Source organism: Cheilinus undulatus, linkage group 11 (genome assembly GCF_018320785.1).
Source record: "Cheilinus undulatus linkage group 11, ASM1832078v1, whole genome shotgun sequence".
NCBI classification, from domain to species: domain Eukaryota; kingdom Metazoa; phylum Chordata; class Actinopteri; order Labriformes; family Labridae; genus Cheilinus; species Cheilinus undulatus.
The window spans coordinates 31,999,211-32,011,069 of record NC_054875.1 but is presented as its reverse complement, the minus strand read 5'-3'; the positions used below and the strand labels follow the sequence as shown (position 1 = coordinate 32,011,069).

The window sequence follows — 11,859 nt, the reverse complement described above, 5'->3', positions numbered from 1 at the left end:
CCATAGTTATCATTGATTACTAGTATAACTTTGGTTCTTTGCTTGAAGTAGAGATATAATCGACTGTGACTGTTATGTTCATTGCTTGAAAAATAGCTAAAATTGGCTTGAATTCTGTGTTTGTTAAATCAACTATTTGGTGGTATATTAAATTCTGCTGAAAGTTCTTCATGTTAAGTAAAGTAATAATAGTTTAATTGTTAAATTGCAATCATCCTACAATTTCTTTTTTTGGTCCAGACTTTCAGACTTTTCAGTTTGATCAGAACCGAAATAATAGGTGTGAAACCTCCCCTGGACCATGGTCTGAGACTACCTCTTTTGGTCTGGACCAAAATGCCTGACTTTGGTCCGACCAAAAGAGGTAGTCTCAGTCTAGACTAAACTGAACCACGGTGCAGTTCATGCCCACAGTGAAAGCGTTGTTTTGAAAGGTTTGGAGCTTTGTATTAATGACAGGAAATAACAGCATGAAAACCAGAAACAGGAAATCCAGCACCAAAACAAAATCAGCCGCGGAGGCACATGGGGAGAAGAGGAGATGATGTTATTAAAAAAAAAAACAAAAAAAAAACACGTAAAAAAATATGGAAACTTCCCAACTGTTTTCCAAGAAGAAGAAATAGAGAAACTGACCACTCACCTTTCCTCCTGAGTCAGTTGCAATGACTCGTAGGCTTGCATATGATCTCCTTCCCTGTCTATGACGATAAATTTGTCATCATTTTTTTCTACATACAAGGTACGCACATTATTCAACGTGCTGACGTCAGACACCCTCAGGCCAACTAGCTAATCAATGCAAACTTTAAAGACATGCAACACAGGCAGTTGATGACGATATCACATAGGTTTATCATGAAAAGTCTGTGAGGCCTTGTCCACGCACAGATGAAAACGATCTATATCCGTTTTGTTTTGAAAAAGTTTTCCATAAATATGGGATCATTTCAGGAAATGTCCGCATAAACACAGAATCACTGAAGATGACTGAAAACGCTGTCATATATATGCCAAGCCTCTAAGTGGTGCTGTAGCGCTGCCATGGAAATGCACCAAAAGAGAGAAGAAGATTACAAAAAATTGCCACAGACTTTTTCCCGGTTGCCCTTCTGGTTGTTTTCAGCGTTGAATATAAGAACATCTGGTGTCTGCTGTTCTCAGTGGTGGAAAGGAGCATCAGATTTTGCTGTAAAAGTCATAATAAGCTCAGTAGCTTCTGCAGCACGCACACATCACCATAATCCGCCATTGTTGTTTTGGTTCGACAGCGCGTGTGGTTTAAGTGGGTTACGCTATGTATGAGGTAATCATTTCAAGAAAGATGGGGTTGGCTATCTACACTGAGACGAAATGGTAAGCGTTTACAGATTTGTTCACTCTGGGACCCAGTTTCAAAAAGTAGCATTTACAGCCTCCCAAAATGCTGTTTCCATGTGAATGAAACGCCAATACGACAGAAAACTTTTGCATATACTCCTGAATTCGTCTCCATGTGGACCGGGCCTAACTCTGTTTGCAATCATTACAGAGTGAAACCAGAACCGACTAACCAAGTATGTACAATGTCCTGACACACATTTGCGATACACTGGAAACATCTTCACGACCCACTTTTGGGTCCCAACCCACCAGTTGAGAACCATTGTTTCTGGCATAAAGAAAAGTTTTTTCACCAAAGTGTATCTTCTTTAAAGTGTGTTCTTTCAGTTAGCACGGTAGTGTTTGTTGGAAGTAAACATGATCAAGAAGCTGCTATTCATCAGTGAATATATTTGCAAGTATTTTGCCAATTATTCCCTTCTTAGGGGTGCTGGCATGCTTTGTCTCAAAAGGCCTCCTGACCCCTGAAAGCTGTGTTTTATTGCTTAATTTTACACAAACTCATTTTATTGGACGCTGCATTTATTGGAAGCTACAGTTATTACTTCAAGGCTGTTGTGCTGCCTAGTTTGATACACAAAGCAATAAGACTGCTGGCAAATGACAAACACGTTGTAATGTGCCACTTTATTAGAAAAGTAAAAACTCACTTTAATATTTTATGAAGGTTAATATAAAACATTACAATCTTTTGCATATCTGCACTGTCACACTATATGTTATATATTCATTATTTTTTAACTAAACCCTGTGCTTTAGAACATACAACATTGGCTACAGCTGTCACAGCAGTATTGGCCCATAATTATATTTGAAGACAATTAACAAACAGCATCTGTATCTGCATGGAAAGCATGGAACAATTTGCATCCACAAAGTACAATGTGTCTGTGATAACCATCTTTTTTTAAACAAATATACTGTATACTGTATGTTACATCAGAACAACATCAGAACAGCAACAGAGTATTTTACACATTTACATCATCATACTGTATTTGTTTGTGCAGTGAACATCTGTCTCCATCAGCGTACGACAGCGCTCAACAAAAAATATATCAGATCAGTGCTTTCTCTCTGGATAAACAAAATGTGACACGTAAAGTGACAGCCAGAGAAAAAGGATTAAGTGTGATAGCGGTTTGCAGCCAGCATTGTCTGAGGGAAGCTTCAACAGAGCTTGTTAAGCGTATCAGCTGTTCGCCATTTCTCATATCGGGCAGTTGTTGAGCCGTTGGTGCATTGTTGATATCAGACAGGGGCTGGCCTGACCCACAGCCTCTACCCACCCACCCCACCACCCTCATAGAACTCCCTGAGTCCCTCAGAATTGGACATCAAAGCCCCCTCCCCTGCACAGCTAGGGAGAGAGGTGAGGCAGAGAAAAGAGAGAGGTCTGTGTCAGTTATTGGAGGATGAACCCAGCTGGGGGGAGGGAGGATCTAGGAGCAAAATGTGCTTTCCTCCCTAAACTGGAAACACACATGGCTCAATGCTGCAGAGTGTGCATGTGCCTGTCGGTGTATGCATGTGCATTTGTGTGAGTGTGTGTGTGTGTGTGCAAGCACGCAAACATATATCGAAAGAAGCAGGGTCCTTGGAGTCTGTGTCCATTTGCAGTGATCTTCATCCAGCTTCCCCCTCCTCACCTCTATCCCTCTTTTTTACTCCCCCAGAGTGCAGGATAAACAAAGCTCTGCCCTAAAACTCCCAGTGGCTTCTCTCTTTTCTCACTCTTCCTCCTCCAAGTTTAAAAATTGAAACTGAATGCTGCTTTTTTTGCATCACATGTTAAAAATTACAACAGAAAAGATTAACAAACAAGAGATCAGTTAAGTACCACAATATCTGTTTTCATCTCCATATATCAAAGCATGCACTTTTTTGATCAAGCAGTAAAAATTGCACCAACAACATAAACATATCGTTTTCATGGCAGTGGCATGAGCTATTCAACCAATGGTATTATCAGTAGGTAAGAAAAAATAAACAGTGCATTAAAATACAGAGTGCATTTTTGTTTTTACATACTTTCTGACACAGTAGCATTTATAAATTTGTGTTATTAACCTTTCTAAACCCGTCTTCTCCTTGCATTGTTGACTCACAGTGCAATCATCAGGATGCATTTCTCAGCCTATGAGCAGTGTGCATCTTTCTTCCCCTCTTTTATTCATGTCCCTTTATCAAGCCTCTAATATTTTGTTTCCTTCCTCTGTTCTTTTTATAATGTTCCTTAAAGCTATGCGGGAAAGCCATTGTTTATAATGGAAGAGAACTGAGTGCAGAGGCTGGAGACAAGGCAAGGGGCAAACTTCCAAAAGACACTCACTGGTAATTTCATGCCCAGCTCTTTATTTTCTTTGGAGCCCAAACTTTTGAAGCTATTTCAGCTCTTGACTCTAGAGCTACAGATAGCTCTGGATTTAACTTCAGATCAGAGCAAATCAGAACTGCAATAGGAAACACCCTTTAAAGTATATTAATGCGCAATTAAGCCGGTCCTGCAGCTGTCCTGTGCAAAATTATAATGGTCATAAAATCACATGTTTACAGTGCCCAAAGGACTTGAAGTATTAACTGCACAGGATGAAGCCTGTGGACACACTTTCACTTCCTTAATTTTTGAATATTTTCCTCTCATTTATATATTTAAACTATATTTTCATATCTTGATACACTAAAGGTCTCACATTGTGAAATCTATCACCCACATCCCTCTGGGGAAATTCTTGAACAACCCACTCACTGCCCTGGCCTAGTGGCTTTACCCTGCATGACTCTCCTAAGTGTATATAAGTGTATGTGCATGTGGGAGTGCTGGGGTGTGTCATCATGCCTCTGGCTACAGATGTTTGTCAAATCTGAGAGGGGGTTGTTAACTAATCTCATAATTTATGAGAAGATTACACTGATCAAGACATTTTTTACAGATGTTGTAATTGATAACTACTCATACATTTAGGTCACATTGATGGAACTACAGCATTTAATCACGTCTGAGTTTAAGCAGGCCCAGCATTTACACAAAGCACCACAATGCCTTTTGCCAGGCAACAGGCGAGTGTGCGCATAGAACCTGTTTCAGATGTTTGCTTAGGGAGAGCTAAGCAGCGCAAATCTCTGTGACATCCATCTGCTTATATTACATAAGTCCCCCTGAAGATGAGGCATATATGTGCAAGTGTGTATCTATGTGGGTGACAACAGCTAACTGTGTGCCTTATACTCCAAACATGCCCAGAATCCTTTGCTACTAATGTTTTTTTTCAGGTTTGTGTTAGCACAATGCATGCACATTTATTTTTAACTTGATATTAAAGATTGTGAGATACACCACATACTCGACAAAGAGTACAGTGTTCATATAAAAATAAAGTTATTATGAAAATGATGCACAAACAGGTGAGTATTGTCAGTGACACAGTAGGTTGAGGATGTATTTTCCAGTTTTCTTCTTTTTTATTTAAAACACATTTGGTCCATATTTGGGCTGGACTAGGCTTAGGCTGGTTCTGAAGCACAGACCAATGAAGGGAAGTCTGAACCTGGATTAAGACCCTGTTTATACCTGATGTCATCACAAAGAGGATTGTCATGTTGTTTGTCTTTAGAGGGTCTGGTTTTTATGTACAGCAGCTTGATGGCCAGTGAACAGGAGGGTCCCTTTCATGACTCTGTACCAGTCGGCCCTCGGAGCCAGCTACAGGCCGGTGACGTACATCTCCATCCCGTCATTGAAGGTGAAGATGGTGGTGGTGCTGGAGCTGTTGCCTCCTTGCTTCACATCGCTGATGGTCTCATAGAAGTGTTCTCCGCCTGGGAGGCCTTTTACAGGCAGGCCAGTGGGTCCTGAGCCCTGAGGTGGCACTGGCGCTGCCTGTTGCTGCTGCAGTGGTGTCTGCTTCTTCCTCTTCAGTGTGGCGTTTCCCCCGGCTGTGCTGTTATTGGTTCCGGCCTGCTCACGCTTTCGGTGGGGGTCGATGGTCGCGTATGCCGGGTCGGACTCGGCCATGGCACATGTGGACCAGGACCTGTCTCCTACCGGCTCATAGCAGGGTTCCTCCTGGGAGCGCGCTTGGCCCTGGACTCCTCGGCCCCGGCCACGAGCACTTCTGTCTCCGCCAAAGGAGCGAGGGAGGGTCTTTGCTCCATTGTTTTCCATAGGAGGCTTCTTCTTCTGGGATTTACACACGATGGAGTAGGTGTCTGCAATCTGAGAACACAAACAAGAAGAGGACAGCAGAGTTTGGTGTCAGTTAATGACACTGACCTACAGTAAAACTAGATCCTACGGTGAATGGATGACAGACCATGAAAAGAGGAGACTGTGCTTCATTTACAGCATTGTATACAACAGCTGATATATAACATACACATGCTGCACTGCTCACATTCACTCAACAGTTAACCTTTCCTACATCTGCTATAACTCAGAAATAAGTCATGAGTAAGTGCAGAATTCCTGCTTGTGTATATATACAGGGTATCACTTCCTGCTTGGTATATAGGTACATAATGTGAACATAAGAATAAAACATATAATGTTGCTAATTTGGTTTTTGCAAATGAATATGTGAGCCTGGATTGCGTGGGTGTGTGCCCCATACTTTTCAAATGTGTTGACAGAGCCTGCTCTGTGCTGTAACCTGACCTATTTTGACGGGGTAGGATAAGACAGAGTAAACTGTGTTATCAGTCTGTTGAGGTCTAGGCAGAGAGGCAGAGTTAGCTCTGCAAAGGACGGGCCTGTTAAAATTTCACCACAACTGCTTTGGCAACAGAACAGCGAGCTATGGTGTGAGAGATCTGGATCACAGCCAACTCGCTTAAAAAAATTGTAAAGTTGAGTCTGATGGACTTTGCTCACATCGATTTGCTTTGAATTAGATGTATTTACATGTTTTCTTTTAAGAGAGCGCACGCATGTGTCTGTAAATGTGTAAAATGTACAGTATCTGCATGTTTACTGTATGAGTGTCGGCACTGAATCATGTCAGAAGTGATATCACCACTGAAAGGTATGTGTGAGGCCTTATGGGGAATTTGAACAAACCAGTGTTCTGACCTTTGGCATTTCTGTGTCAAAATTCCAGAAGAGGAACGCAAGAGAAGAGGATTGTGGGACATGGCAATGTTTACCTTCCGCGTTCACACCCAGACCAGCCGCTCTGCTCCAGCGGCCCTGAGAAACACTGGCTGTGCAAACCCTCTCTCACAGATTAGCCTTGTTTTTGTTCTGCTCCCAAAAAACTGAAACCTGAGAGCACACCCAGCAATCAAGGCCGTTTTTTTTTTTTGATGTGTGCGGTTACTCCACCAGATTTTCATGTTAGATTAACAGAATAAATATAACATTTACTAAAGTGGGGAAACAAATCAAGTAAAAAACCACTGTGACTTTAACGGGATCTCTTTTCAGTCACCTCATGTGACACGCAGACCCTGCCCCCACAAATCTCTAGTGTGACCTTTTTGGATAAACAAAGACCCCAGCGCATGCTACAAGAGTGCGTCTGTGCATTTGTGCACACAGACTCTGCAGCTCTGTGCAGCAGAGGAAGGAAGTCACAAGATGATGGGGATTTCAAAACTGGGCTGCAGCTGTTGAGGAAGCTTGTGCATTGTATGTTTTCTTTTCTCCTCCCCTCTGCCTGTACTCTTCTCTGTTGTCTCCTCTGATTCTGCTTTAACTCTCCGCTCAGGCCGAGGCTTTGAGGAGTCATGTTTAATTTCAGCAACAACTGATTATCCACAGAAAACACAACAGTATGCATGACTGATGCATCTGTGTGTGATCAACTTTATGAATAGCAAATATGGCACACATTTCTAAGTGGTCTGCTCGCAGTCAATATTCATCTGGTGAGACATGCTTTATGCAACGCGATTGGTTAGAGAGGGCAGCGCCTCCTTACAGTGACGGAGGGAGTGGAGCAGAAGGAGCAAGAGTGCCAGAGAGGAGGAGATTTTAGTTGGGAGGGGAAACTCAACACCTCCTGACGGCTGCAACTGACAAACTCCAGAGGATACAAAGTACAGGGGCATGTCAGGGCAACAACAAACTCTCGAATGGAAAATCACGGCAGCTGAGGGAAAGAAAAGTTTGGAAAAACAGGACAGAAAGTTTGAAGAGAGAGAAAGAAATTGTCAGGGAGAGATTGCAGGAGGCTCTCAGGGCCAGTCGCTCTGTGTGCCAGTTTGATTTGCAGAGGAGGAGTTAAACTCATAAGCCAAACAGCAAAGCCTTAACCCTTTAATCTCCGCATACAACATCCAAACTCTTGGCTCAACACTGGCTTAGACAAGGATCTTACCACTGGATTAAACCTTGTCAGGGCTGCTGGTTCACTTAACTCTTACATGCCTTCTAGGATAAATAAATCTTCTATTCATTGTTTTTCTTAACTTCAGAATATTCTGTGAACAAAATTTTTTTTCCTATGTCATCCACGACAAGCTGCATGAGCTTATGCTTTGATGTCCCAGATTTACTAGATTTCCCACTGATGATGAAGATGATCATGAAAAGAGTCTGACAGCCTCAGACCAATGTCCAGGGCTGGAAAGTCACTAATTGCATTCACTCATATTACTGTAATTGTATGGCTTTGATTTTAAAACCAGTAGTTTTAATTTTACTTAAGTATAAAGTGTTTTTAACGTTACTACATTTTGAAAAGCATCAGTTACAGAGAAAAATAAACATTTAAAAAGTCAAAATGAGGAGGTTTATTGGATTGAGGTCTGGGCTTTGACTCAGCCACTTGTGTTGGAAAATAAATCTTCCTAAGCTGCAGTTCTCTTGCAGACCAAATAAGATTGTCCTCCAGGATTTCAAATATTTTGAAACACTCATTTTACTTTCTGCCTTTAAAAGCCTTCCAGGGCTTGCTGCTGTGAAGCATCCGGACAACATGATGCTGCCACCACCATGCTTCACAGTGGGGATTGTGTGTTTGTGGCGATGTGAAGTGTTTGGTTGTCTGATGGCCAAAAAGTACCATTTTGGTCTCATCAGACCAAAGAACTTTCCTCCACTTGACCATGGAGTTTCCCACATGCCTTTTGGCAAACTCTAGCCGAGATTCAATCTGAGTTTTCTTCAACAGTGGTTTTCTCTTTGCCACTCTCCCATGAAGCTTTGACTGGTGAAGAACCCTGGCAACAGTTGTTGTATGAAGAGTCTCTATCTATCTACCTATCTCAGCTGCTGAAGCTTGTAACTCGTTCAGAGTGACCTAGGTGTATTGGTGGCCTCCCCCACTAGCCTCCTTCACTCGTTTGTGAGGACAGCCTGATCTAGGTAGATCTACACATGTGCCATATTTCCATTTGTTGAACTCTAATCTTTTCTCTGAGTTGCCTGGAGTGTTCTTCATGGTGTAATGGTAGCCAGGAATACTGATCAACCAGTAACTGGACCTTCCAGACACAGGTGTCTTTATACTACAATCACTTGAGACACATTCACTGCACTCAGGTGATTCCCATTTCACTCTTTGTGAGACTAGCACCAATTCACTGGACCTCTGTTGAATTAGGTCAGTCACTTTGGGGGGGGGGTATTTATACAGTCACATATATTACATTACACATTTTTATTTAATTGATATTACTTTGTAGAAATCTGTTGTCACTTGAAATTAAAGAGATTTTTTGTAATTGTTTTGGTCAAAAGGCCAAATGGTATTGACCATGACTGATTTATAAAATAAAAAAAGGATAAAACATCCAAGGGATTGACTTCTTTTTACAGGCACTGTACTTTACTTGAGTAGGTTCATAGACCAGTACTTCTGCTTCTACTTAAGTAAATGTTAACAAATGTAACTGGACTTTTACCTGAGAACAACAGTCTTGCATTTTATCTACTTCTGCTAATGACACCCAGTGTCTTGTTTGTTGAGACACACCCCTGTCCACTCAGATTAACTGCCCACAGCCTCAGAGGCAGGACAAAAGTTCCCGAACTTGTACACTTGTACACTGCATCCAGTGGAGAGCGAAGAAAAAAGGGGAACTGAGTGGGGGAAAAGAGGGGGAGGAGAGGGAAAAGGTGGGGGTGGATTTGGTTGCTGTGCTTGGAAGCTGCTGTGGTAGGGTGTGTTTGACATGACTGGTGAGTGCAGACCTCCCCTTCGACCCAATAGACACTCTACCTTTAAAACATATAAATATGTACTATACATTTAAACACGTGTGTGCACTTTTGTGTGCACTTGCATGGGTGTGTGTGTGCTTGTATTTATAGGTCAGTTTGTAGCCCACATCCCAGTCATGCTTCTCCTGTTTGAGTGGGCTGATGAAACACAACAGTTAACCTTTAACAAACATCTTCATGAATGCAAAGTGATACTTAATTATCTGGCAGCAGGTGATGCTGGTGTCCGATGTGTCTGTTGATATGAGCGTTGGAGACAGACAGAGGGAGCAGGGGGGCAGGGGGATTTGGGTCAGGGTTCAGGCAGGGGGTTGGGGGTGCTGCGTCCGTGTAACGTAACCTCTGGCTGTAAGCAGAAACCTCGTATGACAGGCGGGTCACAGGGCAGCCGTGTTATGACGGTGCACCCAATCAAATGGGCGCCCCATGAGTAAACACAGCAGTCACAAATCAGGGACCTGTCCGTCCATCTGCCTGCGGAGCTTCCAGTCGCCTGTGGAGTGATCCGACCTCCTCACAACCATCACACACAAATAGACACAAGCATACAGACACACATGCATGTATACGATACCTCCTTTGCAGTCGGGGGTGATGGGTGCCCCTGTCCATTCTCTCCACGGAGTGGAGGTGGGTGCAGGGTGATGATGTCATCCTCCTCTGGAGGCTTCCAGATGTACTGCTCCCCGTTGCCCATGAACACTGCCTCCTGAAAGAAACACAAGGGACTGAGAGGCTAAGACAACATTTTGCACCTATTATTCAAACGTGTTTACAAAAACGATCTCAAAATTAGGAAAGGAATGTTTATACATTAGTGGAAATCTGCTTTGGTCTTGTCAGACTGTGTCCGTGTAAGTGAGGTACTGGGAAAGCTACTTATATAATGTAGTGAGCTGACCCTGATAGCACTGACTTTTGGGCCACATGTGGCATTTTTCTGGCATCGTTGGCTGAGAAGCAAAATGGCAAACAGTATGATGCCACATCATAACCAAACACACTTTTCCATACCTTCAAAATTGTAGGGAATATCTATTCTGCACTTGACTCAGATAATAGAATTGACTTTTGGGCCATGTGTGGTAGGTAACTGTTAATGTAAATGGATTTGAGCCGTCATTCACTTCTGAATGTTGGCTACATCTTCACTGTTCATTTGGCCCATATCTGAACCAGTGGAATCTATCAGAATCAATCTTTGAATCAATGCCGTCAGAGGAGATGCTAGGTACTCTTGAAAAAGCAGTGTATGGCAGTAATGTCAATACAAATAGCAGCATGAGCACTTAAAAAATATTTTTCAGTAGCATGGTGGTAGAGTTGCTGTTTCCTGAATCTAATAGCTTTTCAGCAGCTAAGCTGTTTTGTTGATAAAGTGGTGCAGAAGTGGCCCGCAAGCTCCATTTTCGAGCTGTGGAGTATTTTTCACAGTCCAAAATCAAACCATAAAAGAATAAAAACTGCATTTCAACACTGTTACAGGGTAAAATGTAGTTTGCTTGGATGCTGCTGCACCACTTGGTTGATAAAAAACACTAAATTAGAGACAACAGTCCTCAATGCACTGGTTGCAGCTTTGTATCCCGATCATGGCATACGTTTGTCACATCTTCCCCCACTCTCTCGCCCAAGATTTCCTCTCTCTCTTCAGCTGTCTTATCAGATAATAATAAAGCTCAAAAAATGGCTTTATGAAAGAAAAAGAAAACAGTGACTTTATCACAAATGACTGAAAATGTAGCGTAGGACTCTCAGCATCAATGCATTAATAATCACAATTAACTACAACAAATAAAAAACAATGGAAAGAATTAGCATGAAATTGGATGAGGGTGCAACAATCTTTATGTTACAAAGGAGGAGGCTGGGGTGGTGGAGGTGAAGTTCAGCCAGCAGCCACAGCATGGTGCATCAGTATGAATGCAAGCAGGGATAAGTGAGACGTCCATCATATTTAAATGGACCGCTATGTTGCAAAAGAGCTCTGATTGGTTCTGGGAGCTAGGAGGTGATCATTGGAATCACCTGGCTGTTAGCTTTTCACAGTGGGGTGTGTGACTTCCGTGTCCTGCATGAATTAACGTGAAGCTTCATTAATCACATGATTATTGTTAAGTTTCTTTCTCCTGGTTAAATCCATGCCACAATCTTCAATCCACCCATTGTTCCTTGTGTTCTTTCAAAATATAAGCAAGTCTGTATCTTAACAGGAAGTCAATTACCCTTAGTTAAGGACAATACGAAAATCCATATATAGTTGAATTTCAAAATAGAGAGATTAATCCCAATTATAGACAGGAATTCTATGA

At 42.2% G+C, this 11,859-nt stretch overlaps 1 protein-coding gene across 1 annotated transcript in view; it reads right to left on the bottom strand.

The window, feature by feature from the left end:
- Window positions 1-2,642: 2,642 nt before the first annotated feature.
- Window positions 2,643-11,859, bottom strand: part of LOC121517332 — a 69,062-nt gene continuing 59,845 nt past the window's right edge. The window contains exons 8-9 of the mRNA XM_041799036.1: window positions 10,122-10,256; window positions 2,643-5,599 (exon numbers count right to left, since the gene is read on the bottom strand). Of these exons, the coding sequence (XP_041654970.1) occupies window positions 5,087-5,599; window positions 10,122-10,256 (648 nt within the window). The 3' untranslated portion in view covers window positions 2,643-5,086. The remainder of the gene's footprint in view (window positions 5,600-10,121; window positions 10,257-11,859) is intronic.